This window comes from Spinacia oleracea, chromosome 2 (assembly GCF_020520425.1).
Source record: "Spinacia oleracea cultivar Varoflay chromosome 2, BTI_SOV_V1, whole genome shotgun sequence".
Lineage (NCBI taxonomy): Eukaryota > Viridiplantae > Streptophyta > Magnoliopsida > Caryophyllales > Amaranthaceae > Spinacia > Spinacia oleracea.
The window spans coordinates 48,624,894-48,641,710 of NC_079488.1; the positions used below are offsets into that span (position 1 = coordinate 48,624,894).

At 36.5% G+C, this 16,817-nt stretch overlaps 1 protein-coding gene across 1 annotated transcript; it reads left to right on the plus strand.

Moving 5' to 3' along the window:
• The first annotated feature begins 212 nt into the window (after positions 1-212).
• Positions 213-12,664, plus strand: LOC110775239 (NPL4-like protein 1). Its single transcript, XM_021979845.2, has 2 exons — positions 213-1,366; positions 12,078-12,664. Exons 1-2 carry the CDS (start codon positions 368-370, stop codon positions 12,333-12,335), a joined length of 1,257 nt encoding a protein of 418 aa, XP_021835537.1. The 5' UTR covers positions 213-367; the 3' UTR covers positions 12,336-12,664.
• The last annotated feature ends 4,153 nt before the right edge of the window (positions 12,665-16,817 follow it).

Below are 16,817 nucleotides of genomic sequence, written 5' to 3' on the forward strand. Positions count from 1 at the left end.
ATTTATCTATTTTAAAGTAATTAAATAAAAAATATTTTAGCGGGAAAAAATCGCACCAGAAATGACACGTGTCATTCCTGGTGTCGCTTTTAATATATAGTAATAGCAGTAATAGATAAATAGATAGATAGATATTGTATACTCCGTATTTTAACAATTTATTTACGAAAAGGCTAGACGAGATATATTTACTCGTTAATGTTGAAGATTAAATGGGCAACCCTCTATTATTTTTCCTTTATATGTTTCCGCAACCCCTCAAATCCGTCTGTCAAGATCCCCCACCGTCCACCACCTATCAATCCAACTTCACCACCTTCATCCTCCTTACTTTGCCATTCAATCAATTAACTCGCCGGAAATAACAATGGTAATGATCAGAGTTCGTAGCCGTGACGGTGTCGAAAGGGTTTCAATCGACAACCCTAACATCACAATCGGCGAACTCAAAACCCTAATTGAGTCTCAGCTTCACGTACCACTCGCTAATCAAACTCTCTCCCTCCAACAAAACCTTTTGTTGGCCAAAACCCCTGCGGATCGATCCAGTTTTTCGGATATGGCGAACCCGCAAACTCGAATTTCGTCTCTAAAAATTGGACATGGGTCCCTCGTTTACCTCTCTTACGACGGGGAGCGTGAGATTGTTGCCGCTCGCCCGAGCATAACTCCAGCAGGGTCTTTCGGTAGGAAGATGACAATGGATGATCTGATTGCGAAGCAGATGAGGGTGACTCGCCAGGAGACGCCTCATTCTCAGCATGTTTCATTTGATAGGGATGCTGCCAATGCTTTCCAGAGCTATGTAAATGAAACTCTAGCGTTCGCAGTGAAACGAGGTGGGTTTATGTATGGGACTGTTTCCGAGGATGGGAAGGTGGAGGTGGATTTTATATATGAGCCACCACAGTTGGGACAGGAGGAGAGGTTGGTGCTTATGAGGGATATCAACGAGGAGAAGCTTGTCGATGCAATTGCCACGGGATTAGGGATGAGAAGAGTTGGGTTTATATTCACTCAGGCTATTGGGCAGGATCAGAAGGATTATACAATGTCGTACTTGGAGGTTGCCCAGGCTGTAGAGTTGCATGCTGAGAGTGGGCTAAAAGAGTGGGTGACTGCTTTAGTGAAGCTTAAGGTTAATGATGATGGTGTAGCTGATGTGCACTTTGAGGCCTTTCAGATGAGTGATATGTGTGTTCGGCTTTTTAAGGAAGACTGGTTCGATGTAGAACGTGGTAATGAGGGGGAAGAGGTTGATCCTAAGGTATCCCGGATGAAGAAGGATGTTGTTGTTGGTGGGAAGGATGTTAAAGAGGTGGACAATGATTTCTTCTTGGTTGTCGTTTCCATCTTTGATCACCAGGTTTTGTCTCTTATTCCATCTAGTTTTTATCTGTCTTTTTCAATGGGTGTGTTCTTGTATACTTGGTATCTTTATAGATGAAATTGTTATTCTGCTCTTTTCTTTCCTCTTTAGTGTGAATGATTATATGTTTTCTCATTTCTATATAATTTCTATAGTGCCGAAAAATTATTAAATTATCACAGGATTAAATGGATAGGGAATTCTGTGTATTTATATCTGAAATTACATATGATATTCTACAAGCTTGTGAAATGAAGAAGTCACGGTCATATATATCCTTACCTCAAGTTCTCATGTGGCATTTGTCAAACTACCATTGGGAAGATACATTGGCTAGATTATAAGTTTGGCATACAAAGACTTCTTTTAATGTATTTAAACCATTTTGCGGCAATTTCTTTTGCACTATTATCATGTTTTTTTTCTTTTTCTTGAATATGTGATTTTTCTTCTAACACGGCTCCCTCCGTCCCCGAATACTCGCAACGGTAGGACGGAATACTCGCAACGGTTTGACTGGACACGCTTATCAATGCACAACTTTGACCATCAATATCTTCGATTATATATTATAAAAACTTATAAAGTATTAATATTTTGAAAATATATATTTAGATGAAGCCATCAATATATTATATGCTATCACTTATTTTCATATACTATAAATAAAATAGGGTCAAAGTGAATTATGTGAATAGTGCAAAAAGTCAAACCATTACGAGTATTCCGGGACGGAGGGAGTACTTTGTTGAGGTCTATGTTGATTAATTCAGAGAAGTTTGTGGAATGAAAAGGATTATCTTTTCTATCCTCCTTTTATCTGGTCTTATATCTTCGAGTGGAATATTTAGTATAATCAATCATCATTGCATCTCGTGTTTAAGAAAATTATAGTCTTTCTCTTTGTAAGTCTAAGAAACAATAATGTGTCAGCCAATTGGTAATAATTTTGTGCACTCCCAATACTTATTGTTTTAGATATTATTTGAGGGATTCTCCCATAGTGAACTGCCAGTGCCAATCATTAAATGTACTTATTTACCCATCAAGATTTCTAACGTATTTGGTTCACCTTTTACCTGGTTAATGATTTTTCAACAAATACAGTATGAAAAATTGCACAAACTACGAATTTGGTAATCCTTGATTTGGTGACATCACATTCCTCTATTGTTAAATAGCTCCCTACTTCAACTATTCTTTCGCAGCTTTCAGCGCTAAATCTCTAGCTCTTAACTCTACCTTGTCTCTAGCTCTCAACTTAAAGAATGAATCCATTTCTCAATTTGTTGTCTTGCTTCCTTGTGGCGGATATAATTTCTAATAGGTTGGCATCTTGTGGTGGTAGAACTAGCTTAGTTTAAAAAAGCGCGACCAAGGCGCGCCTAGGCGCAAGGCTCACCTAGGCTCAGCCTTCGGCGCCTTCAACCAGGCGCAACGCTTTTGTGTGCCTTAAGAAGGCGCAAGGCGCAGTGCCTTGTGCGCCTTGCCTTGTGCGCCTTGTCTTCAGGCTGACGTGGATCTTTTATTTACTTTTATTTTTCTTTTTTAATGATATATACACACCTCATGTGACCTATCGACGGTCATATCTCTACCATCTAAGCTTTTTGGGTTGTTAGCATAATATGAGTTAATATCCATAATTCCAGCTTGTAATTACCATGGAAGGTTCTAATTTTGGCACTCCATTGACGGGCTTATGAACCGGAAAGAAAAAATGGCACTCCAATAGTATTATGTTGTTTTGAGTATAAATTGTGTTAATTTTGTTCTATACCGAATTTTAAGGTTTATTAGGAAATTATGTGCGCCTCGTATCCAAAAGGTACGCGCCTGTTCCTTGCGCCTAAGCTCCATAACCCTTGTGCGGTTTAGTGGGCCTTGTGCCTTTTTGAACTAAGGGTGGAAGATGTTGTTACAACTTACATTTGTTATTACATATACTCACATTACTATTATGCCCGCAACCTTAATCTTAGGATTCTTCACTCTTAGGATTCTTCACTGATTCACAGTAGTAGTTGATTTTTTTCAGCCACAATACATAAATCATTTATCCATGCTAACAATAATATGTTGACAGTTTTTGCTCAAAATTGATTCCTAGGCTAGCTTAGTTTCTAAAAGTGCCCCTAGGAGAGTTCATGCGGGCCATTGCCCACTCACCTTCAACCACCTTCACAGGCGCTAACGCACACCGTAAGGCTCCAAAAGGTGCGTGCCTTGAGCCGCCTTAGCCAAGGTGCACCAGTTTGCGTCTTAGCATGCGCCTTTTATGGTATGGGCGAGGCGATCTCAATGATGCGCACCAAGGCACACCGCACACCTTAAGGCGCATCCTAAGACGCAAACTTTTTTTTCGCCATTATTTTTTTACTGTTTATTAGGTGCTCCTCACTTCAATGAGGCGCACTAAGGCGCATGAAACCCCAAATGCCTAGGAGCGCCTTGAGCCTTTTTATACATTGTGCTACCGCCTTTGTCACCTTTTGTTAAGATGTGAGAGAAAGAGAAATATGAGTTTAAAACATAGAAACTCATTTTGTTTAACAAACTAATATTTAACCAGTCTTTAAGAAGCAAATTCAAGCAAAACCCCTCTAGTAATTGCATCAATTTACTTCATTCTATCCCAAAATTTAAATTCGTAATTGTAAAAAGACCCTAATTTACGGATGAGAAGCAATTGGAAAATTAGGGTTCCTTTCTCTTGTTGGTTAAATAGAAGTTAACAGCGAGGCTAGCCGACACCGGCGCTTCTGACTGTCTTCTCCAGTCATTCATTTTGAGGTAAGTTTTTCTTTGGTCTGTGTTTCTTGTGTCTCTTCGATCTTTCTTTTCTCTTCTTTTCTTTTCTTTTCTTTCTCTCTCTTGTTATTGTCACCTTTTCCTTTTTCCATTAATTTTTTTCCCACCTTTTCTTCACGTGGGTGGTACTCCCTACTTTTTTCTTTACCTGCTACAACCGTACAAATAAAGCTGGATATTTACGGTTGCTTTTTAATTATTTTTCTCCACTTTTTTGTATAAAGGCTTTTATTTTACTTTATTTTAAAGCATTGTGGCTTTTTTAACTACTTACTGTATAGCACTATCAATTTAACTTAGATTTAGGCTTTTTAATGGAAATATAATACTAGTAAAAATAAAAAATGAAAGAAATAAATTAAATTACGCCTGGTATCCGAAAGGCGCGCGCTTTTATCTTGCGCTTAGTCTCCAGGAACCTCTTGTGCCTTGATGTGCCTTTGCGCCTTTTAAAATTAATTGGGCTAGCCACCTAGAAATAGCCTATGCTGACTTGCTGTCACCACCTTAGGATAGTCATAACAGTTGTTTCATGTCACTACATGATTTAAACTTTTGTTAAAGAAAAGGCAAATGAAGAAGCCTATTTTGTTGAACGGTGGTTCTCCAATAGTTATGTCCATTTCCGATGGAGCTAAAGATTCACTTGTTCTTTTGGCTGTGGGATGTAATGGACTAAATCAAAATGGCTCTTAAAACCTCTTCGCTTCCTTTCCATGAAGTAGAAGATGGTCGTTCCGTTGTCATCCCGTTGTAGCTTTTGCGTCAATTGGAAACAACCTCTCTGCAATTGTAGGGGTAAGGTTGCGTACACCCGATCCTCCTTACCCCGCTTCTTGCGGGAGCCTCTTTGAGGCAATGGGGTAATGATAATGTTGGTTCTCCAATAGTCCCTAAGAGACTAGAGGGTGCTTGAGTCACTTTTTTGATGAGAGTAAGAGAGTCATAAAGGGTAATAAATATCTACTTCTGTCTAGTTGTTTACTGGTGGTCAAGGTGTAGAGGAGAGTAAGAATGAAGTGCAGATTTTATTGGATTTTTCTTCCCTTCATTGGTGTTCAGAAGATGATGTTTTGGATTGCTGGTGAGTGATAATAGCAGGTGCTCAGTTCCTAGTTCTAGAGGAAGCGGGAGTGAAAACTTCTTCGGGTAAATGGTAAATGTCACTCTGGGTGGTTTTAAAAATCTTTACTATGTAATGTTAATAAGTTACTCCTTAATTTTGAAACGGGCTGATATAATTGGACTATAAGGTGGCTTCAGAAGGCGCGCGCTAGGTAGGACGCCTTTTGGTAAGATGCGGAGATATAGGAAATCTGAGTAAAGAATATACAAAAGATTTACTCTTACCCATTTTTATGATACAAATTGAGCAAGAGCCGTTTTGCATGAATTTACTTCATTTCAACCCTGAATTGAAATCCCATCTCCTACACGCTTGTCATGACATATTGGCCAACGATCTATCTTTGATGGTGTCCAACATTAAGAGTTTTTCGGTTTGTATGTCTTCGATTGGTAACCATTGCTCTCCTATCTCTTGTTAATCTTTTCTTTCTCTCTCTTTCATCCGTCACTTTTCTCGATTTCCATTTTATATTTTCTTAGTGATTGCCTCTGTTCCTACTTTTTTCTATTTACTTCTCTCCTTCCTTCGGCCACCTTTTTCATTTTGATTTTTTTTCTTGCCCTTTATTGTGTACAAGTAGTGACTTTTCTCTTTAAAGGTTTTTTTAAGTAAGCTTTTTCCTCTGGCAAAAAAAAGGTATAATAGCTTTTTTATCCTCTTACAGACGAATTAGTACTTCTAATAGAAATAAAATTCCAAAAACAAAGTGCAGCTTGTATCCAAAAGGCCTATGCATGTGCCTAGGCTTTTAGGACCTTATGACTTGTGTGCCTTGGTCTGCTTTGCTCCTTTTAAACTAAGGCCCTGTTTGGTTTATCTTTGAACCGTATTACTTATTTCAGACCAAAACTTATCAGATAATTTATTTTTATTACTATTTTTTTTGGCAAGCAAGTAAGGGATTATATATCAAAATCAAGCAACAAATTTACAACCAAGCTAAGGGGGAAGGGAGCCAGACAACCAACACACTCCAAAGCAAACTAATCAGACTACAAGCAGTCTAGAACAAACAAAGACACATGGAACTCATAAAGAGAAGAACTAGTTCCTATCATTGAGCCTAACTTTGTCACCGTTGATGTTTTTAATTCGAAGTCTGACATCCTGTTTGATCTGACTATTTGTTCTGACTAACAGTATGGTCTACAGAGGGGACTTGATGATCCCAAACAACACAATTCCTGGCTTTCCATACATGGTAAGTGAGGGCAGCTATAGCAGTGTAGATGACCTTCTTCCTGAATTCACCCTTGCAGCATCTCTTAATCCATCTCTTAATCCAGAGAACATATAGGGATCCCCCCTATGATTGATGCTCAACCATTGTAAGATTATGTTCTTACACTCAGCACTGTAGCATTGTACCTGCAATTGTAGAATAAGTGCAGGACAGATTCTTCGGTTGTTCCACATATTGCACATAAATTATCCATGCAGACTCCACACTAAAGAGTCTAGCCTTTGTCTTCAATCTATCCAGCATAGAATGCCACAGAATAAACCTATTAGGCATAGAAAATCAGTTCCACACTTGGTTGTGCCAAGTAACTTTAGGGTGAGTGTCACCGAGGTTAGAGTACATTTCTTTGATAGAGTAGCTGCTCTTAGTCAACTAATCAGAGGACTGCAACTTTTCTAAACATTTGTTCTTCACCTGATAGACTAGTCTGTCAGCCAACTAGCATAATTAGAAGCAATGAACAATCTTCAATTTTCACATAGAGGGCATGGATCCACTTGACCCATAGATTGTACTGTTTTTGAGCAATAGACCAGCTTGCTTACCAATAAGCAGCTTGGTTCCATAAAACTATGTTTCTGAATCCTATCCCACTGCAAGTTTAGGGGTGACAAAGCTTGTCCCATGCCACAGAGCCAGGTTTACCATGTTCAAAATTCCCAAACCATAGGAAGCTCCTACAGATATCATTTATCTTCTTTAAAATGGACTTTTTTATCTTCTTTAAAATGGACTTAGGAAATATGAAAAGCTGAGCCCAGTAGACACAAATACTCATGAGAACTGAGTTAACTAGTTGTACCCTTCCAGCAAATGAGAGATTCCTTGAACTTCAAACTTTAATTCTTGCCACCATTTTGTCTATCATAATGTCACAGTCACCCCCTTTTAGTTTCCATGGGCTGATTGGTACCCCTAGATATCTAAAAGGAAGAGAGCCACTAGGGAAACCAGATACAACAGATACAACACTAAAGTACTGTGTCATTCAAACCACAATAGTAAATAGTGGACTTGGAGGGATTCACTGTCAGTCCAGTGGAACTAGAGAAGATAGCAAATCCTTCTAGCATCAGTTGAACCACCTGAGGGTCCCCTTTACAAAACACCAACAAGTCATCTGCAAAGCATAAGTGGTTAAGGTAGAGCAGTTTGCATCTAGGGTAAAATCTGAAAAGAGGGTGCCTAGCAACTGTCTTCATGGCCCTGGAGAAATACTCCATGCATAGAGTGAAGAGGAGAGGGGAGAGAGGATCCCCCTGCCTTAAACCTCTCTTTGGGTGCAGAAGAGGAATGGGGACACCATTAATGTGAATGGAATACTGAGCGGTGGTGAGGCAAGTCATTACCAATTGAGTGAAGTGAGCTGGAAAGCCCAAGTCAGTAGTATCTCCTCAATAAAGCCCCACTCTACAGTGTCATAGGCTTTTCTCAAATCCAATTTCATCAAGCAACCTTGTTCCTGACTATTTTTATACATTTTCACAATATCTTGGCACACCAGCACATATGTAAAATTGATCTCCCTGAAATGAATGACCCTGGTTATGAGATATGATATCATCATATTAGGCAAGATAGTGTTTAGTTTCCCACGGAGGAGCTTTGAGATACATTTATATATCACAGAGCAGCAAGCAATGGGTCTAAAGTCACCAGCAAAGGTTGGAAGACTCATTTTAGGAGCAAGAGTAACGGAAGTTACATTTACTTCCTTAAGGATCTTCCCTGTATTGAGAAGTCCATGATTGCTACATAGAGATCCTCATGAATGACAACCAAGCAGCCTTGAAAAAATGGCTATTATAACCATCTAAACCTGTGCTTTATTGTTAGGAATATCCTATAACACCTTAATATCAGCAAGAGTGAACCTGCATTCCAGTTGCTTCCTGTGCTCATCAGTTAGCCTTGGGCCCTGATCCATAATTGTTGGATTAACAGGTGTTCTGGTCTCCAACTTTTCCCCAAATAAAGAACCATAGAAGTGCAAGAAAGTGTTCTGAATGCCAGTCATATCAGTTATCCAATCACCACTGTCAGATTGAATGGAGTAAATTTTGTTCTGTTTCCTTCTTTACTTCACACTCTGATGGAAAGCTCTTGAGTTCTCATCCCCTTTCTCTAGCCAGTTCAACTTTGCTGATTGTTGGAGGAAAGAGATGTAATTAGCATGAGCAATTTTGTAATCACCAGGATTAGCATGTAGTCTGTCCTGCACTTCTAAGAGCAACTGGTGTTTCCTGAGTTGTGTAACTTCCACCTCATTGTACCCCTGTTTGTTCAACTCTTTGAGATCAGACTTCAGCCACTTCAATCTTTGGATCACTCTATACATAGGGCATCCATGAACATATTTACCTGACCAAAGGCATAAAAGAATCAGAATTTGTCCACATGTTGAAGAACCTGAAAGGCCTTCTCTGGTGGCTTTGAGAGTGACTATTTTTTATTACTATTATTATTACTCTACTATTACTATAATTTTATTAATATTATTGTTTTTATTGTTGTTGGTGGTGGTGGAGTAATTGTGATATATAACAAAAAAATATTCCCTCTGGCCCAGATTAATCTTTACACTTACCATGTCACAAAATTTTAAGAGATAAGTTATCCAATCAATTAAATGGATTTTTTTTTCTTTTTAAAGATCTTTTTTAACAAAAGAAGGCGTTGCTCCTTGCTCTTTGGTAAAGTCGTGTTTAGGCGGGCATCCAGATGCATCTTTTGTATAGGGTTGTGCCTAACTCTCCTCGTGCCCAACCTCTTCCTAATAGCGTTTTTTAAAAATAAGGTACTCGGAACCATACCCAACCCGTACACCCGTTGCAAATAGTAAAATATACTTGTGGTAGATTAGGATGGGTGGTATGTCTTGTAGTAGGACTGCGTGCCCTTCCTTGGTGGAGCCTATTTAGCATAACTCAATGAGAAACTCTCATTGGATTAAAGGTTGTTAGGAGGAATCTAAATGAAGAATAGATTAAGGGGAGTAACAAGGGATTTGATTGTATGCATTATATGCTAGCCATACAACATTTGAGGAGGTGTCTATCTCTACAATTCAGAACGACCTTTCTAGTCGAACACAAGTCGCATCTTCTAATTAACTGCCAGCCAGCGTTAAGCTCCTCTCTCTCTCACTTACGCTTCTCCATTTCTCTCACCTCTAACAAACTTATTACTTCCTCCGTTTCATAAATATTGCACCCTTTGGACTTTTACACTGGACATTTGGTCATCTTTTGTGATTCATACGTAAGAAAAATTGTAGTCAAGTGATATCTTGTTAGACTCGTATTAATATATATTTTTTAAATATCAACTTTTTATAGTTTTTACTTTTGCATAATTCGAGATATTAAATCAAAATCATATGTTGGAGAACGTAAACGTTGGAAGCATTAATTTCCCAAAAGATTTCTTACAACTTCAACTTTGTTAGATAATAGCTACGGTTACCTTCTGCATCTTGAATTGTTGATTAGCCATTTTACTTCAACTTCAATTTTTCTGATTCGACCCGATTACATACCCGTTCCTCGGTCGTACTGTGTCAACGCAGAAATTTGCCTAGTCCGGGTAACAGAGGCTCTACAACAAAATGGTATCAGAAATTTGTGCTTGGCGAAGCTCCTATCACAACTTACTGAGGTGAGAATAAAAAACTAGGCCAAACATTAATTTAGGAGAAGTAGAAGCTAGCCTTGCAGAAGTCCAAAACTGTCTCTAGGGGGTGGAGAATAGAAACTCTAATTTGGAGCTTGTCAAAAGAGCTTCTCGCGGAGCCGTTTCTCCTAATTAATTAAACTTCCATTTGGGAAGTGATAATAGAAAGAATGGTCGCCTTATCCTGTTTAAAAACACTGGTTCTTTCGTTTCATCTGTTGAGTTCATATTCCCTCAAGACCTCTCTTATCTCCCCATGGTAAAGACATGTCTTTCTATCCTAATTAACAGAAGATCTCCACACATTTTCGGATGGTGAATTATGTCAGGTCTTAATTTGGCAAGACTGGCCTTTTGGTTTTGTGTTATGTTATTTTGATATTCACATATATGTATCATAGGAACAATTTTTTGTCTCTACGGACAAATGGGTAATAGTTTTTGATTTAGCAAGTTGATTTTTGACAAATGATTACCTGGTTAGCTTTAACCCATTGGTTTCATGGTGGATTATCTTTGATGCATTTTCTTCACCGGGTAAAACATGAAATTATCTGAATGAGTAATTTATTGGCCTGTATTGGAACTTATTGACCGACTAGTGTAACTTATTTATTGGACAGGAAACTTACTTTTGTTAAGGTGAAGAGAAATCCCCCCTGGCCCCTCTAGTTGATTCTATCTCAGTTTGGATGGAAACGATGGCTATTATTTAACAATCTATTTAGTTAGTTGTCCTTTCCATTGGTAGAACCTTTGTCTAGCTCATTAGCTTTTTGTTTGATTAGCCATTTCTGAAACTATGGATTAGTTTGAATGCAATTAGTACGTTATGGGTGCGTTTTCTTCACCTTACCTTAAACAATAAGTTTTGTTTCCACTTTCCAACAAGTGAGATTGCAATCAGGTCCTATTGGTATTATTTATGATCTATTTAGTTTAGATGTCCTTTCCATTGGTAGAACCTTTGTCTAGCTCATTAGCTTTTTGTTTGTTTAGCCTGGCAAAGTTTCTAAACCTATGGATTAATTGAATGAAAGTGTTACATTATTGGTGTCTTCTCTTCACCTTAAACAATAAGTGTTGTTTCCAACCAGTTAGATTGCAAACAGGTCCTATTGGTTCTATTAAGTTATAAGTTCCAATCATGCCTATAACTTTACCCTCTCAAGTTTAAGTTCAGAGTCATGTGTTATAAGGTGAAGAGAACGCACCCTATAAGCAAGAAAAGCTCCTTACATAGATGTAGATTGGTGGAAGTTTCAGATAAATGAGTTTATTTCTTGCGATATCTGCTGAAAAGTTGATCAGAAGTTTGTGAACATAACTTTTTAACCTGCATATCTTATTCTTTTACATGTGTTCAGTTGTTCATGTTTGTAAATGGCATATTTATCAATGTAGAAATGCCTTCTAAATTGATGTGTGGAACTTTATTTGGGAGACAATACTCTTTTGAACTTTTTCGAGAATATTATTATGTTTTGGAAAGGATTACTTATGATATTTTTGTAAACAATTTATACTAATCAACTTACTAGCATATCAGTTAATTTAGACCTGCATTTTGTTGTTACTTGAAGCAATTTAAACTTGAAGTAGATTACTAAAGATTATTATGTGAGGATTAGGAATACTTTTGATTGTGTTTGTGGATGATTTTCTGATTAATTAACTAGCATGGCAGTTGATAATCTGAATATGCATGGCAGTTGATAATCTGAATATGCATGACAGTTAATGCCATAGTTATTTCTTTCCTTGTTTAAAGTGTTTTTGAGGTAGGAAATTTAGACCTGTATTTTGTTGTTGCGAATACATAATACATACTAAGGAAATTTGGTGGCATGCAGGGCCCACTGTCATCAATATTCCCTATAGAGAACAGGAACTTTCCGGTCACAACGAAGGCTGTGAAGACTCATCTTGAGCGAAGTAAATCTTTTCCGTTTGTGAAGAGAATTTCTGATTTCCATTTGCTGCTTACCTTGGCAAGGTTCCTGGATCTGAATGCAGATATCCCAGCATTGACCCAGTGTGTGTACTCGCAGACAGTGGTCCCTGAAGGATACCAACTTTTGATAGAGTCCATAGCAAATGCTGGTGTGTGATACAATAGATAAGTTGCTTCATTCCGCCGCACAGATAATGAGTTCATGTGATGGATGAGATTTTACTTGCTTGGGTTGTCTACTGAGAGGCCGTCGTACTTGGTACTGTGGTACATAATAGGAATCCCATGGTTAATGAACAGCTACATAGCCAAATATGTGCCAAATGGACCATGATCCTGCAGTGAAATGTCTCGCTATGTAGAGAATGCCCTGTTTATAACTTAATGAATTTAAGGATCAGGAAAGGTTGAATTAAATTATGCAACTATGTTGTTTCAAAGATACATTTTCAGTCCCGTCAAAATTAAAAAAAAAGTGCATTTTCACTCATTGTGTAAACTATTCCGTTAATTTTGTTATTTGTTCAAATTAGAATTGGTAAATAAACTAGTTTTATGGTCGGGACTATGTAGCATTTCGTTACTTTGAAAATAATGCTCCAAATTAGAATTTTATTTAAATAGCTTTTATTTAGTTTGTTACTCCCTATGTCCCAATTTACTCTCACTATTTTAGCCGACATAAGATTTTAGACAAGTTAACTTATAATACCCGTATGATACACGATTTTTAACCTAAATATCAATTTTGCATGAAATATAAATTACATGTAGTAATAAACAATTATCATCAAAATGAGGCGTAAAGATATTCGTCTTATTAAAAGTAGTGATGGATAGAATTGTTACTGGCTACTTAATTTATTGTCACGTTCTGTGTCTTATTTTATAACTAGTATTGAAGTCAGTGCGATGCACGGGTTCGTAAAATTCTATTACAAATTTCTTTCGTTGTTGCACCCAAAAAGATTATTTATCTAAAATTCTATCATGGCACCCTTTTCTTTGTGTTTTGATTTTTGGGTTTAAGTTTATTATTGATCAATCTCTCGTTTTTTTAATTATATTATACTTGTTTTTAATTAGCCAAAACTCACTATTTGTAATTCTATCTTATTTGTTAAAAGGGCTAATTCATAACTTACAACACTAATTTAACTATGGTTTCTAAATTTTAATGGGTACTATTAATTTAAAAAGGATTATTATAAATTCATACTACATCTAATTTATAACAGTAGTGTTAATGACTAATCCACATACAAAGGAGTGCCAACACTTAAGTGCTTATAATTACACAAGTTAAAAGTCCTATTTATACTATTAATTTAAAAAGGATTAGAGTTGTAGTCCAGACATTACTAAAATTGTAAAGACGATTTATAAAATCGTATCATCGACAGTATCCGATTAATGGTAAAGTACCAATCTATATCCTCGATCTTCCCATGTTCCTTAATCAGTGCAATATAATGTTGTCATTTATGCTGTTATGCTAGTGTAGCGATGACTAAATTCGAGGGAAATTGGACGTCATTGGTATAATGTTGCATACTCCATCCGTTTTCTTTTAAGATTACACTCATGATAATTCACCCACGTTACAAACATAAAGGGAGAGGGATCAAATAGTCATAATTAGGAAAGATAATCTATACTTTAATTAATTCTAATCAAAACCGAAAGTAAAAAAACCCAAAATCAACGATTTTAATTTACATCACTTTACCCTTTTTCTATACAAATTCACACACCCTTTCAATATTTTCAGTATCAATACCAAAAAAAACTATGCAATGGTGAATTTTAATACGTGAAATGCATAATACATAAAGAAGAGCTTCTATAGGACCCGCCATGGCTTCCAAGGGAGTAGCATAGCCTGGGCCTTTTCCATGGCAGCAAACAATTCCGCCATTTTTCTCTATTTCTCCATGCTCAATTACTGCTACATCCACACTTGCCATTTTTCTGCCAAATTCAAAAACAAAAATGAATAATTACAGTAAAAATAATCAAAAAATGATAATAGTATTAAATGAACAAACACAAACGAATTGCAAGTTCTTAAGCCGATGGAGCATGGAGCATAAACAATTATGATGTGTACAAAAAAAATCTACGTAGATTTTTTTGTGTTATACGTGAGTTTTTGTGGATCCTCAAAAAAGTTTATATGTATATATATACAAAAAGGTAGAAGAGAAATAGGATAAATTTTAGTTGGAATCTATCTTTATCATATTGAGTGGTCAATCACGGTAAGACTCTAATATTATTTAATTAATTAATAAATAATTTAATTATATGTGATGACGTGGAAATCCTACATGGACGATGTAAATGCTCTTGAAAAAACTCTCCTTTATATATATATAATAGATTAAAATAAATAATCGTACGTAGATAAATTTATTTTCTCCCCTTTCATCACTTGTGTAACTTAAATGTATTCTCATCACCCATTTAATTTAATAGTCATACCCATCTAATACTTGTCCCACCATCTACCTCATTAAATGTTCACTTAAAACTTATCCCACCATATACTTTATTCATTTAGCGATGACTTAAAAGCGGGGTGAGTGAAGGGATGATTGAATATTGTTGATTGTTGGTAATATTGGTTAATTCCTATTGATTGCTTTAATTTACTTTGCGATTGGATTTGCGCAGGTCTAATTGTATTAGTCTAGCAATATCAAGTTAAGATTCGAGAGATGCAATTTGATATTTAGGCTTGTTTCAATAGGTAGAATTGAGATTAATACCTAGCGATAGCCTGTTAATTCCAAGTCTATGATTAGTATCGATTCGAGAAAGCATGCTAGTCTAACTAATTGCTTTATGGATTATTAGTATTGTTTATCATCCTGAATTATTGTTCATTGGTGAACCTATGCCCTAGACCTTTTATTATCTAATTTATTCCCTTTTTATTATCGTTGTAGTTTTAATATTCAAACCAAATCAACTTTCTTGTTTCCCGATAGTCTACACCTTATTTTAGTAATAGAAAGAACGTCATTTCCCTGTGGATTCGATCATGACTTCCCTTGCTACCTGGTTAGTGGAATTAGGTTTATCTTTGATTAGCTGATACGACTTTAGCCTGTCAAGCTGGCCGAGTAAAGATAGAAATATGAAGAGTAAGAAGTCACTGAAACTGAAATTAATTTCTAGCGCTTGCCCAACCAGCACTGGAAATTAATGGCGCTAGTCTGGCAACGCCAAATGCGTTGGAATCTGCGTCAATGATAGAACATTCTGGAACCTTATCCTTACTGTGATTGGGTGCAGCGCCAGAAAAGAGTGGCGCTAGGGTGCAACGCTAGAAATAAGTTGCGCTTGGGTGCCACGCGCTAGCAATTTCTAGCGCTGGTAATTCTATCCACGCACTTTTCTAGATTCTTCCGGTTATTCCAGATTCTATATCTTTTCTACAGTTCTTCTACAAGATTAGTTGGAGTGCAACTCTTATCTGTTCAAAAAGACTAATTGTAGTGCAATATAATCTCTTAAATATCTATCTTATATGGTTACTATATTCAGCAGTTGTTTGGTGTGGAAGTTACTATGAATAGCAGTTACTATAAATTGAAATATGGATTCAGGGATCGCTTCAATCAGTCGTAGGACGCTCGTTGCTTACTCAGGAAAGCGTTGACAAGTAGTTTCTGGTTTCATCATTGAACTTACCTCTTCTAGTCAGGGGTCAAATGTAGACGCCTACAGTGGAGGTTTTTTGATGAACTTGTTTATGCGATTTACTTTGTGTTCCTAGGATTGTAAGAACTCATACGTAATAGTATTAGGTGTACAGTAAATTTAATGGCAAAAATATATAGAATAATTTTAGCAATTGTAATAAATTTATAATATTATTTGACTTTTTGGTCTTTGACTTTTATTAAAGAAAATGAGAGATTATGGCTCTGTTTTGTTTGATGTAAAACGTTCTCATTGTAAAATGATTTTCCATGTAAAATATTTTCCAAGGGAAAACAAAATTCTAACCTTGTTTTCCTTTGTTTGTTTCTTTAAAAGAAAATGGGAGAAGATGGTGAAGATTGAGGGGAAGAAAGGAGATGGAGGTAGGGAGGAAATGAGGAAAATTGGTTTCCCCTCATTTCAATTGGAAAAGGCTTTTCCACCTTTGAGGCAGTTATATATATATATATATATATATATATATATATATATATATATATATATATATATATATATATATATATATATATATATATGTATATATTATAGAATCGGGATCTGGTGAGAACCACCCCTTAAGATGAGAACTGAAAACTAATCTCAGCCATCGAATCAAACACATCTACGACCTGAATCTTACCCGGTCAAATAAAAAAAAAAGAGGACATTTTGGTAACTTCAACTGCATGAATGACTACCCCTTTTTTCCCCTTCTTCCAGTTTTTTCTTTCTCTCGCTTCCTCCTGTTTTCTCTATCCTTCCTCAGATTCTCTCTTTCTAACTTTGACTCTATTGAACATTTTCGATTTATCTTCGATCTACCTTCGACTGCTGATTTTTTTTCCCGATTGCTTATGTTGCCCAGGTAATTCTCCTTCTAATTTTTATTTTCGAACAAGTTAAATTAGGTTTTCTAGTTCTTATTCGT